The following is a 13,194-nucleotide window of genomic DNA, read 5'->3' on the forward strand; positions in this document are numbered from 1 at the left end:
AAATTTGACTTCTTCGATTAAAAAAAAACTAATGGTAAATATAATAAAACTCTTGTTAAAAAAAATTAAAATTCACAGACTAAATTATTTATTATTAAAAAAATAAAAACTAAATTATAAATTTTACTAAATTTCAAATTATATAATGCAAATTATGCTTTTACACTAATTTATTCAAGTAATTACTAAAGACTTATAAGACCAAATACTCCAAGTCCTTGATTAGTTGGGTAAATTAACTAAAAATCTTCAAAATTTCAAGAACATAACATATTTAGTATATTTTTTAATTGATTGGTATTTTATCCAAACATTTCAGAAAAAAAAAAAATACACTCTACCCTAGGAAAGTGAACTTATCAGGCAAGAGAGTTCGAATTTAACAAAAACCCTAATAATCCCTAAGCTAATATTATTGCACTACTTGCATGCCATGAGTAAATTCGAGGCTATTAAACATTTTCACATACAAAAATGAGATGCAAGCAACACAAATTGACAGTAGTATTGAAAAATCCCAACAAAGGAAACCACAATTCGCAACAAACTCTAGGCCTTTGTCAAGTATTTAAGAAAACCCATATTTCAAAATTCATGTCTTGATATTGTTATGATGAAGAACGTAACCCAGATGACAAACCTCATAAAAAGCATTGGAAATTACTCTTAGCTACCACAACAAAACAGCTTTTGCTACATCATAAAAAGCAAGGAACGAGTGGCAGAAATACACCCATCAACGTAGCCTCCTAGCTTCCCTTTCAGATTCAAGGAGGGTAAGCACATCTCCTTCTCTGACGGGTCCCTTCACATTCCTCATGATGAACCGATTCTGGTCATCCAAAAACTTAACTCTGACTTGAGTCACCTGCCCCCTTGATCCAGTCCTTCCCATTACTTTCACCACCACGGCATGCTTAATTTGAGTATCCATCCTGCAGGAAACCAAATGCAGATCAAAGAGATTCTAAAAAGAACAAGTTCAAAAATATCACTGTACACACACACATTCCGAGTCTTAGCAGCTAAAGACTCTACAGGGTGAATTTGGTCATCCCATTCTGTAGAAGATGTCTTATCATCAATATATATATATAAATATATACATATATATAAACAAAGTTTAAGATTGAGGTTATAGACCAAATCAGGGCAGCATCATTAGATGATGCCATTGAAAAGAACAGTTTTATAAAGCTATTTTGTTATTTTATTCTTATAACTAAAAGATATCAAAAATTCTTTTTAAATCAAATTTTAATACCTCCTCTTAGGCCATCTCCAACGCTGCGCTAATTTTCATTTTGGCGTTGGAGATGGCCCTCCGCGCTCGCTATAGTGTCACGCCAAATATGGCGTGACACTATAGCAGCGCTATTTTCTTCTTTTTTTTTAATTTATAATATAATTTAAAATTTATTTCTTTTTCTATTTTTTAAATTATAATATAATTCAAAATTTATATATATTTTCAATTAAGTTTAATTTTTTTTAACTTTTATAATTTATTATATTTTTAATTTATTTTATATTTTTATAATTATTATTTAATTAATACATTTTTATAATTAATATGTTTTTTTTTTATTTATAAAATAATTAAATATTTAAATATTGGATGGAAATATAAATATATAAATATTTAGGGTGAATATATAAAATTATATGAATTTTTTGAGTGAAATATATAAATAAAATTAAAGTAAAATAAATAATATAATATTAAAGAGAGAAGAATATAAATAGAATTTTTTTTTAGTGTTAAAATTGGTGTAGAAGGTTAGAGATAATATTGCACCATTTTAGTGCAAAGCACCAAAATAGTGTAAAAAAATGGTGCACTATTTTGGTGCTTTACACTAAAATGGTGCAATATTATCTCTAACCTTATGCACCAATTTTAACACCAAAAAAAATATTCTATTTATATTCTTCTCTCTTTACTATTATATTATTTATATATTTCACCCAAAAAATTCAAATAATTTTATATATTCAACCTAAATATTTATATATTTATATTTCCATCCAATATTTAAATATTTAATTATTTTATAAATAAAAAAACATATTAATTATAAAAATGTATTAATTAAATAATAATTATAAAAATATAAAATAAATTAAAAATATAATAAATTATAAAAGTTAAAAAAAAATTAAACTTAATTGAAAATATATATAAATTTTGAATTATATTATAATTTAAAAAAATAGAAAAAGAAATAAATTTTAAATTATATTATAAATTAAAAAAAAGAAAAAAAAAAAAAAAATAGCGCTGCTACAGTGTCACGCCATATTTGGCGTGACACTGTAGCGAGCGCCAAAATTCCGTTGGATTTTGGCGCAGCGTTGGAGGGCCATCTCCAACGCCAAAATGAAAATTAGCGCAGCGTTGGAGATGGCCTAACATAATTATTAGAGTGTCGCAATGCCAAATAGAATCTTAATATAACAATCCAATCCGCAAAACTGTATCAGCAGAGAATACAAGCTAGTACTTCAATAGTTATAATAGAAAATAAACTTAAACAATCTTATTATATTTACTTTTCCCGTATAAACTACACAAACATCATCTGAACTTGAAAGTTTTGAAGAAAGCTAAAATCCAATAACACACGTTTTGAAGATAAACAACATAAAGTATTTATCATCAGATCCACCACAATCAAATCCAAAACCTAATTCTAAAACCTACCCAGATATACATTCAAAGCAACAAGCAAAGATTGCCAAAGGGTCATATTAAATGGGGATGGGCAGCATATTTTGGAAGTGAGCGAGATAGGAGAGGAGAGAAAGTGGAGAACGAACCTGTGCTGATAGGAAGAAAAGTCAGAGATGCAGAGGAAGAGCAGCCGCTTGGATTTCTTGTTGCAGCTATTACAAGGTTGAGAAAAGAAAGGGCTGATATCTAGGGTTTAAAAGAAGGAATAGCGTGATTTTTATTTACAATTTTGCCCTGCTTTGCTGAAATTATGGATGGGTATTTTCGTGATTTACTTTCCCTTTTGTGCCCTAATAAAAAATTTTTTTTAAAAAAAACTCACCATCTATAATTTGCCAAGTGAAAATGATTATAATTAAAAAAAATTGAGCATCTACGCTAACTTCCATTTTTTTATCCGTTTTAAACAAAAATAATTTTTTTTATGGTAATTTATTGATTAAACTTCTAATATATTTATATTTAATATACACTGAAAAATATAAATATAATTAATAAATCAAATTTAATTTTTTTATTTTTATATGTTATTCTATTAATTTCAATTTTTATCTAATTGACTAAAATTTTAAATTTTAAAAATATTTTATTTACACTCATAGATTTAGTTTAGTGATAAGTGTATATGAGTAAATCTGAGAGATTTCGAGTTTTACTTTTCAATCTCCCGCAATCCCATTTCAAAAAAAAATATTTAAATTTAAAATTCAAAATGGATGAAGCTTGCTTTGTCCATCTTTCTTTAGAATAGGGACTATGTTGGCTAGAAATTATGGATACTCTACCATCTCTATGAAGTATGCCTCTATTAGTTTCTTGACCTCTTGTGTTATCTTCTCTTTCTATTCAGCTAAGATGGTGCTTATTGTACTTGATAAGCTTTACCTCAAAATAAATCGCAATTTAATGTTCTACAATGTCATTGTCGATCCCAAACATATTTTTGTAAGGCCAAGCAAAGGCTTCTTGGTACTTTTATAATAATGCTATGAACCTTTCCTTTTCTTGCATGGTGAGATCACTAATCAGTATTATTTCTTTAGGATTACTAGGTGTACTCGAATTAATATTTATTACATCCAATGTATTAATAAAAGATATTTTAAAATAATTATGAATATTATGCACATGCCCATCAGAATTAATATTAAACAAGTAAAAGAAGAGTTTATCTTATTAATAATAGCCTCAAAATTGACTTTAAATACATTAGGAACGGAAATAGCAACATTAAAAGCATTATTATTAAAAATAGTAGCATAAGCAAGGGTGAAACTCCAATTACTTGGCTTCTAGTTTGCACTCTTGTTTAACTTGATGTGTGGATTCCCTCTTATTCTTTTATTTTTAGTAGCATATAATCATCGATCCATGCCAGGGTCTTCACCTTGATGAATTTGATGACCCTCTTCTCATCCCTCGGCTTGATCATCCCTATCAGTGGGTTCATATCCTAGCTCATGTCTTGTGACTTGCCCTTTGAAGTTAGGAAAAGTAATAGCCTTTTTTTTAGGCCCATTATAAGAAAGAAGCTCATATTCTTCATCATAATAGAGACCTTTGGGTCCATCTAATTCTCATAAATGCTAGCAACTTGAAGCCCAGCTAGAGAAGGTAAGAGAACCTCAACAAGTAATGCAGCAACCCCTTATTCTTTCTCAAAATTAATGATGACCACTCCACTCTTGTGAGGAATCTTAATCTTCTAATCGGAGGTTGAAGGCATGCCTCCTAAGGGTTGAAATCAGACTCGTCCCAATAGTAAAGAGAAGACCACAAATATGTCTAGAATAGTGAACTCAACTTTAGTCTCAATTAGGGCCACCTTAACACCAGTCTTGAATACATTGACCACCTCGCTTTTGGAGTCATTATAAGCATGCACTACTACGTTAGAACTGACTAATTGCGGTGGCTCTATCTTCAACTTGGCAAGAACCTTGAATGGATAAACGTTGATGGTAGACCCATCATTCATCATGGCTCTAAGCACTTGCCGTCCGCAAACCTCAGCAGCAATGAATAAAGGGCAAGTGTGGTTCTTTCCCTCAATAGGTAGGTTGAATTTATTAAAAATAATATGATCTCACTTTTGGACCAATAAGACCTTAGTTGCATCCTTCGGGATAACATTAGTAGAGATCTTTAGAACACTTAAGACCTTGGTCAATTTATTTATATGCTTCTTGGATGTTATAAACAACTCCCAAACTGAAACACTAGCTTAAGTCCTCTTAAGCTTCTTAAGAAACCTATCTACTTCCTTTTCCTCTTCTTCCTCTTACTCAACCACTTTTTCTTTCTCTTTGTCTTGAGTAGGACTTGGCCACACAAGTTGATATGATCTCTCACTCCTAGTAACATTTTTAACTAACTTATTTTCTTCATCACTAGAGTCAGACCAGATGTCCATAGGTGTTTGCTTCTCATCATTTGAACTGTCTATGAAGTTGGAAGGCTTTTGTTAGATGGTTTGGATAAGCTCCAGAAGGTGGCTTGGTTCGACATTTGAGGTGGTGATCATATATAAGACGGATGGTGGTGGGACATTATGATGAGGCATCAGGTTAATTCTAGTGTTTGGCCTTCTATCAAGTCAACTATTTTCTTCTCATTTATGAGCTCTTAAATCTCATGCCTCAATTGAAAGCAATTATTAGTATCATTGTAACGACCTGGAAACCGAACTGCTACCGGCGCTAGGATTCAGATCAACTTAAGATTGCCGGAACCCGTAGCAAGCCTATTATACATCTTGAGTACTTGATAAAAATCTCATACATGAACATACATTTTCATAAAAATTTTAAACTTTTCATATACCAAGCTCGACCTGTGCATTCATCATAAACTGTATATATAAAACCCACACTAGAGCCCTCATCAAATGTGATGCGGAACCCTATGGCACAAGACTCAAACCCACACGCACAAGTAGATACGGAATCTAAAGATTTGATAAACCCACCTCCTATGGCACCCTAAACTTAGAGAAGCTGAAACACTAATGATCGAAGGATTTAGATGAGAATCTGACAAACGCCACAACGAATAGTTGATAAGTTAGCCAAGATTCCTTGTAATACCCGGCTAGACTCCGGTATCGGAATTCCTACCGTCCGGTGGAATCTCGGATGTCGAAAACCTCTAGAAGGGTAAAAGTATGTTTTTATGATATGTTTTCATGTTTTTAATAATTTTAAGTATGTTTTTACATGAATTTTGTATGAAAAGTCTTTGGAGGAAAACCCAGGTTCGGCCGCCGAAAGTCAAGTTTGGCCGCCGAACATGCATGCGTTTTGGAGGCACGTTAGGCCCCCGAAAGCATGAGAAAAGGGGAGTCCAGGTTCGGCCGCCGAAACTCAAGTTCGGCCGCCGAACATGGCATGCATGCGGAGGCACATTCGGCCCCCGAACGTGGCCTGGCCAGCCACCTATAAAAGGGGCACTTAGCCGAAATGGGGGAGCTTTCTTCCATTTTTGGCCACAGCTAGCTTCCGACCTCCCTCTCCCCAAATCTTGTGTTCTTTCTTCAAATCTTCTCCATTTTTCTTGAGTTTTAACCTCACATTGCAAGTTTTGAGCTTTTTAAACAAGTTTGAAGCTTTGGAAACTCAGGAGCTCATTTGCTTGGATCTCCGAGTTTTGGTCGTCTCTTTCTCGATCTTCAAGAGGTAAGAGCCGATCTTAAGCTCAATGTATGTTTTAAACAAGTTTTATGAAGTTTTATGGGGTAGAAATGCATGTTTAAGTTAGTTGAGCTATGTTAGGTTTTATGTGATTTGTGAACAATGTGGCATGTTTGAGTATGTTTGAAGTGTTGTAGTTGGGGTATATGTTTGTTTGAGGCCCCTAGGAGCTTGTATGCATGTTTTGGTTGAGTGGTATGCATGATTTGAGCTTGGGAGGCGAAATGTGCATAGGAGAGTTGAGTTTCTGCCATTCGGGAGAAACTCAGGTTCGGCCGCCGAAAGGACTTTCGGCCGCCGAACCCTCTTGTGGAGGCAGCTTTCGGCTGCCGAAGCTTGCCCCCGAAAGAGGACTTTCGGATCTGTCTGGGACTTTCGGCCGCCGAAGGTGCCGCCAAAAGTGCCTGACTTTTGGCTCTGGAGGGACTTTCGGCCGCCGAACCTGCCGCCGAAAGTGCCTGATAGAGCATATTTTAGCCCACTTTATCATGATGTTCTTGATGTTTATTTGCACCTTTTCTGCCTAATTTTGTGGTTTTAATCATGTTTTGCAGATTTTAGGTGTAAAGAGACATTCTGGAGAAAATGCTCTTAAAATTGCCAAAAAGTGTCAATTATGGAAAGTTCCAGAAAAGGAAAGTTTTCATATATGGAAAGTTCTAAATAAGGAAAGTTTTCATATATGGAAAGTGCCAAATAAGGAAAGTGTCAAAAAGCACAGTCAGCAAACTGTCTGAAATTCGTACTGCAGAATCTTTCCCGCCTTATTTAGAACATGTGCCAAGAAAGGAAAGTTTTCAAATAAGGCAAGTTTTCAGAAAAGGAAAGTCTTCAAATGAGGAAAGTGCAGAGGCAAAAGCAAATAAGGAAAGCTCAGTCAGAAGATTATTTGAATTTCAAATCACAAATCTTTCTTTCCTTATTCAAAAGATGTGCACACACTGCAGCAGTCATATCTTCCTGTTTAGGCAGCAATATCTCAAGGAGATGCTCTTCCTCTTCTGCATTCAGAATTCAAAATTCAAACGAAGGCTCCATCTAAAAAGGAAAGACTGGACAGATACACTTTCCCTTCTGCATTTAATGACTGCGCACCACTTGCCTCTTGCAACACAATCTGCGCGCCACTCCCTATTCAGGAAGGAGATCTCAACGCACCTGGCATTTATTCAGTCCAGATTCATAATTCAAAAGAGGCTCCATCTAAATAGGAAGTTTGGACAACAAATACTTCCTATTCAATTCCATCCGCGCGCCTACCTCTTCTGCAATCCGGATCCGCGCGCCTCCTTCCTATTCAGCTCCATCCGCGCGCATGTCTCTCTCCTGCAGAGCAAGCCACGATTTTCTTCCTCTATTGGCATCCATGGATCGCTCTTCCTTCCTTTTCAGGCATAAGGTACGCTCCTTTCCTATTCTGAAGGCCAACTGCGCGCCACCTTCCATCTGAAAGCCTCGATTCTCTCCATCTTCCTCTTCTGCAACAACTTGGGCAGCAAGTAGTGTTTGGGCAGCACCTTGGGCAGCCTCTACACTAATTAGGAAGACCTAGGCAACACCAAAACTTTATAAAAAGGCACTCTCTTTGGCAGCCACGAATTTGGACACTTTCAGACTCATCTTCTCCTTCTCCATCCGGATCAAGCAAGGCCGCGCCTCCACCACCTTCGGCTTCCTCTTCTCTTCTTCTACCTTTCTTCATGGTTTTTGTTTCAGCCATGAGTGGCTGAAACTTCTTCATTCTAGTTGAAGAATAAGTGAAGCTTTAGTTGTATTGTGGATTGAGAGACTTGGACTACATTGTTTATCTTTTTGTTATTCAATATTCTTGTGATTTCATGCTTAAAGGACATTATCGCTTTGTTATTTAAGATTTCCATTGATTTTTATTGCAAGGTAATATATTGTTGGTTTGAATGATTTTAAGTCCGAAATTGCTTGATTTGTTCAACCATAGGAACACTTGGTGCATCACCAAGGAAATCGCATGATTTAGTGTTGTCTCCATGCATGTGGGTGACTAGAATTGGTTCTCTCTATATCTTTATGCAATTAACTATTGTAAAAGGCCTAAGGCTCAAAGACGTTCTTTGGCAATTGTTAATTAGTAATTAATTGGAGGACTTTCCCTAATTAATTTAATCTTGAAGAGAGACAATGGATGTGAGAAGCTTCTTCAATCTCCATGGCCAATTTATTGAATTAACAAAGGAACATATGAGTCAATGATCAATCCCATCAACTAAAGTAGACCTAAATCTTCAACTAGAGCTTTTACTATCATTATTTTACCCTTAATTTGCCAACTGCTTTCTTTTCAATTGCTCTTTACATTAGTTCAATCAAATCAATCTCAAAACCCCATTTTTACTTTATATGCACTTGCACTTTCTCCTCTCTTCTGATCCTTTTAATTTGGTCTACTCAAGGAAGGTAAACAAGTATCAATTCCCTATGGATACGATCCTTTCACCACTGTCTACAGTTTTATTATTGTTGGCAATTGAATTGATTATTTTGACCAGCTTCGACAACCGCTCTGTCAGTGCCCTGTTCAGCCATTTCATGCATGTATTTCTATGATTATTTCATGATGTTTTAGGGGGTTTTTGGGTAGTCTTTTATGAGTTGTTTAGAGTATGTTTAGCACCTCACTGGAGTCCACCTGTGTAGGATCGGACCCGAGGAACTGAGGTGTTTAGCAGTGTCAGCCATTTCAGAGTCGGCCCTGAGCTAGTCACAGGTGAGTGGAACTAACCCTTATGTTTTAAAAGTTAAACGAATGTTTTAGCATGATCCATGCATCATAAAATGCCATGAAATATATAATAGGTTGTGCTGCACTAGTATTCACGAATATGATGCATTGCATATTATGTTGTTGATGTGGATGAATGTTGAATGATCCTCTAGCCCTCACCATGATAGTATATGATAATGATGATGATGATATGATATGAGATAAAAAGACCAGGTCGCCCCTGGTACTATGAGTTATGTAAGCGAACACTAGGTGAGGCCTAATCGCCCCTGGTGTAGTCGGACATGTTATGATATGAGTTATGTAAGCGAACACTAGGTGAGGCCTAATCGCCCCTGGTGTAGTTGGACATGTTATGATATGTAGAGGGCTAGTGGTGACAAATTCATCCTTGATGTGATATGTTTGTGCTGTGGCGCATTTCATGTAAGCATATGTTAAAAATAAATTGTTTTCTTTATGGTTTCTGCTCACTGGGCTTTTTAGCTCACCCCTCTCCCCTAACCCCAGGTTTGTAGGGTCAGAGATAGTCAGGAGATCAGCAGGTTACGTCCATGGTTGTGTTTATGTAATAGAATAGTAGTGGACATGATGTAATATAAGATTATGTATTGTTGTAAGAAGAGTTGTATTGTAATATGACTTTATGTTATATGTTCAGAGTTATAGTATTGTGCTTGGCCCGAGTTGGATAATCCCTTTGTACATGAGTTTTATTTTATGTTGTTTCATGTGATGGACCGAGTTTGACATAGGGTATGCTGACCCTAGGGGTTCTATGAGTTCAGTCATAGTGCATACACAGGTCAAACGGGTTAAAGAAAAAGTTTACAGTTTTATGTTTTACAGTTTATGCTTATGTTTGATCATGTATGGGATTATACCAGATGTACAGGATGTATGTTAGGCTTGCTACGGGTCCCGGCGACCTTAAGTCGATCTGGATCCTAGCGCCGGTAGCGGTCCGGATTTTTGGATCGTTACAAAATGGTATCAGAGCCCTAGGTTCACATGGTCGGACCTATAGTGTGTCGGGCTCATAGAGGTTATAGTAGGGCAAGCACAATAGGAAGATCATGTCCACTAGGATAGGATATGGAGTCCTGTCTTGTATAATGATGTGAAATGCCATGATGATGAGCATGTGCATTAATGCTATGATATGTATGTTATGTATGTGATGCAGGTTCATGTGTTTCCACATGAACCGTATGATGCTTATGTTTATGTGCTATGTTATGCTTTCAGAAGTCAAGATGAGAGGAACTCGTCGATCTGCGAGATTGACTGGAGCTCCGCCAAAGAATGAGGGCATGGATGCCCATTCCCCTGCTCTGCAGAGGGCAAGATCTTGCAGGACGATCAGGGAAAGTACATCAAGGGACCCTAGAAGGTCTTTTGATGCAGGTCGGAGGAGATCAGTTCATGAAGGTATGTCAGCGGATGTGATGGAAACGGAGGAGGATAACCAGAGAAGAGATAGTAGTTTAGGCATGAGTATGTCAGTAGAGGATATGGGAGAGTCCCAAGGAGGCACTCAGGCCTCGGGCTTTGTTCCACCGCAGTATCCACCCTACCCGCAAGGGCCAGGGTATCCGATGGGAGGTACGTCAGATTTCTTCAGCTATCACCCATATCCCACCTTTATGCCCTATCCTCCCTTTTACCCACAGTACCCCATGTTTCCATCCTCACCCTTTTTCTCAGGTCCAGCAAACCCTAACCTAGGGAATGCTGCACCTCCTCCTCCACCAGCAGAACCAATAGTCCCTGATGTCCGGATACCCAAACCTGGTTCATCAGTTGGGGGTAGAGTAAAGATGGCAGATTACCTCAAGTTGGATGCCCCCAAGTTCGAAGCAGGCGATGACCCTTTTGAGTATCTCAGAACGGTAAAGATGATAACAGATGAGCTAGGAGCAAGTGACAGTAGAGCCATTCAGATGGCAGGGTTCACATTGAAATGCAAGAAGGCAAGGGAGTGGTTCAAAAACTATGTGGACCCAAAGTTGGAGAGCTTATCCTGGGAGCAGTTTGCCAATGAGTTTGCAGGATGGGCTTTTCCGGATAGTTCCAGAGAACTGAAGATGATTGAGTTTGAGCAGCTAAGGCAGACGGAAGAGATGAGCGTAGAGGAGTTTACGGACAGGTTCCTGGAGCTATTGCCGTTTGCAGGACAAGGTCTTGACACAGACCTGAAGAAGTCTAGGAGATATGTTATGAAGCTTCACTCCAGGTATTCCTCGTTGGTTCAATCAGCAGAAAGGGAGAGCTTCCATGCTATAGTGGATATGGCGCGGAGAATGGAGGCTAGTGCCATTGTCCAGGGGACAGTTAAACAGTACGTGGCACAGTCTTCGGGTTCCAAAATCCCGGGGACAAGTGATGTTGATCTCTCCCCTCTAAGCGAGGCTGGCACAAAGAGTAAGAAGGGAGGCAGAGGCCTCAGAAGATCGAAGAAGAGCAAGTTTTGGGAACAGATAAAGTCTGGTCTGGGTTTAGGTGATGGTTCGAGCTCTGGTTCAGGTAACTCCAGATGTACACGGTGCGGTAGGCAGCACAAGGGAGTCTGTTTGATTGGGACAACAGCATGCTTCAGGTGCGGACAGGAGGGGCACATGGCACGTGAGTGTCCCACCGCGACCTTGGTGGCACGGTCCCAGCAGACAGTTTCGGGCAGTGTAGCTCACCCAGTAGCTCCATCCATCTTTCAGGGTAGTGGTAGAGGCGGAGACAGGGGGACAGCCCCTTCTTCAGCAGGTTCCCGTGGGGAAGGTCCATCAGCTCCAGCGCGGATCTTCGCCATGACCCAGCGGGAGGCTAACACATCGAACCCAATGGGATCAGGTAATCTCACTCTGGTATGTTCTGGTGTGTCTGTTTCATGAACCCTGATGTTTCTCTTTTCTTTGTTTGCTTGTGAGCCCTTGTGAGGTTGGGTTGATAGCTTATGGGTTAGAGTATCCCCTTGGGGTCAGTGCACCCAAGTGTGATCCATCTGTGGCAGAGTCAGTCTGCCGGTATAGTCAGAGTATGTGTTGTGAGTAGATGCCTTCCAGCTGACCTAGCGGTTCTAGATTTGACTGTTTGACGTCATTCTAGGGTTGGATTGGTTCTTCTACTAGTGGTACTACCTAGTCTGCAGAGACAAGGTAGTCAGGTTCAGAGGTCAGGATGGATCAGAGGTAGTCCTTAGAGGGGACAGAATAGGGATACCTAGAGGTTCGGTATCAACCCTATAGGCTCGTAGGTTGTTCAGGAAAAATTTGTCAGGGATTCTAGCTCTTCAGAGAGAGTATAGCAGTCGGGTCAGGGAGCCCGCCTCAGTGCCCATTGTTAGAGAGTTTAGATGTTTCCCCAGATGAGTTCCCAGGACTACCACCTGTCAGGGAGATAGAGTTTAAAATAGAAGTAATGCATGGAATTGGACCAATCTCTATCCCTCCCCACAGGATGGTATCAACAGAGTTAAAAGAGTTATAAGGATCAGTTGTAAGAGTTGGTAGTTAAGGGTTCCCATCTGACTGAGCACTTCGCCTTGGGGTGTTCCAGTGTTGTTATGAGAATGAAGGATGGATCCCTAGGACTTTGTGTCGACCACTAGTCGTTGAACAAAGTCACTACCCAGAACAAGTATTTGTTACCTTGGATCGACGATCTATTTTAAGCCAGCTAGCAGGAGCTGGTTGCCTTTTCAAGATGGATCTGAAGTCCAGGTACTATCAGTTAAGATCAAGGAAGAAGATGTACAGAGAGCAGTGTTTAGAATCAGATATGGGCACTATGAGTTTCTAGGAGTGTCGTTCGGGTCAATGAACGCCCCTACGACATTCATGGATCTCATAAGCAGAGTTTTAATCGGTTTCTGGATCACTCCGTTATTGTCTTCATTGACGGTATCTCGGCAAGTTTCAGAAATGCAGAAGAGTATGCCCATCATCTGAAATCAGGATTGCAGACCCTGAGAGAACATGGCTTGGATGCCTAGTTCTCCAATGCGAGTTCTGGTC

The 13,194-nt window shown here is 38.4% G+C and overlaps 1 protein-coding gene across 1 annotated transcript; it reads right to left on the minus strand.

Moving 5' to 3' along the window:
- Window positions 1-480: 480 nt before the first annotated feature.
- On the minus strand, window positions 481-2,894 carry LOC122724328 (40S ribosomal protein S28). Its single transcript, XM_043958797.1, has 2 exons — window positions 2,821-2,894; window positions 481-935 (listed from the first exon to the last, which is right to left on the minus strand). The coding sequence occupies exon 2, from the start codon at window positions 932-934 to the stop codon at window positions 737-739; it is 198 nt and encodes a 65-aa protein (XP_043814732.1). The 5' UTR covers window position 935; window positions 2,821-2,894; the 3' UTR covers window positions 481-736.
- Between the last annotated feature and the right edge of the window lie 10,300 nt (window positions 2,895-13,194).

The sequence above is a fragment of the Manihot esculenta genome, chromosome 8 (assembly GCF_001659605.2).
Source record: "Manihot esculenta cultivar AM560-2 chromosome 8, M.esculenta_v8, whole genome shotgun sequence".
In the NCBI taxonomy this organism is placed as follows: domain Eukaryota; kingdom Viridiplantae; phylum Streptophyta; class Magnoliopsida; order Malpighiales; family Euphorbiaceae; genus Manihot; species Manihot esculenta.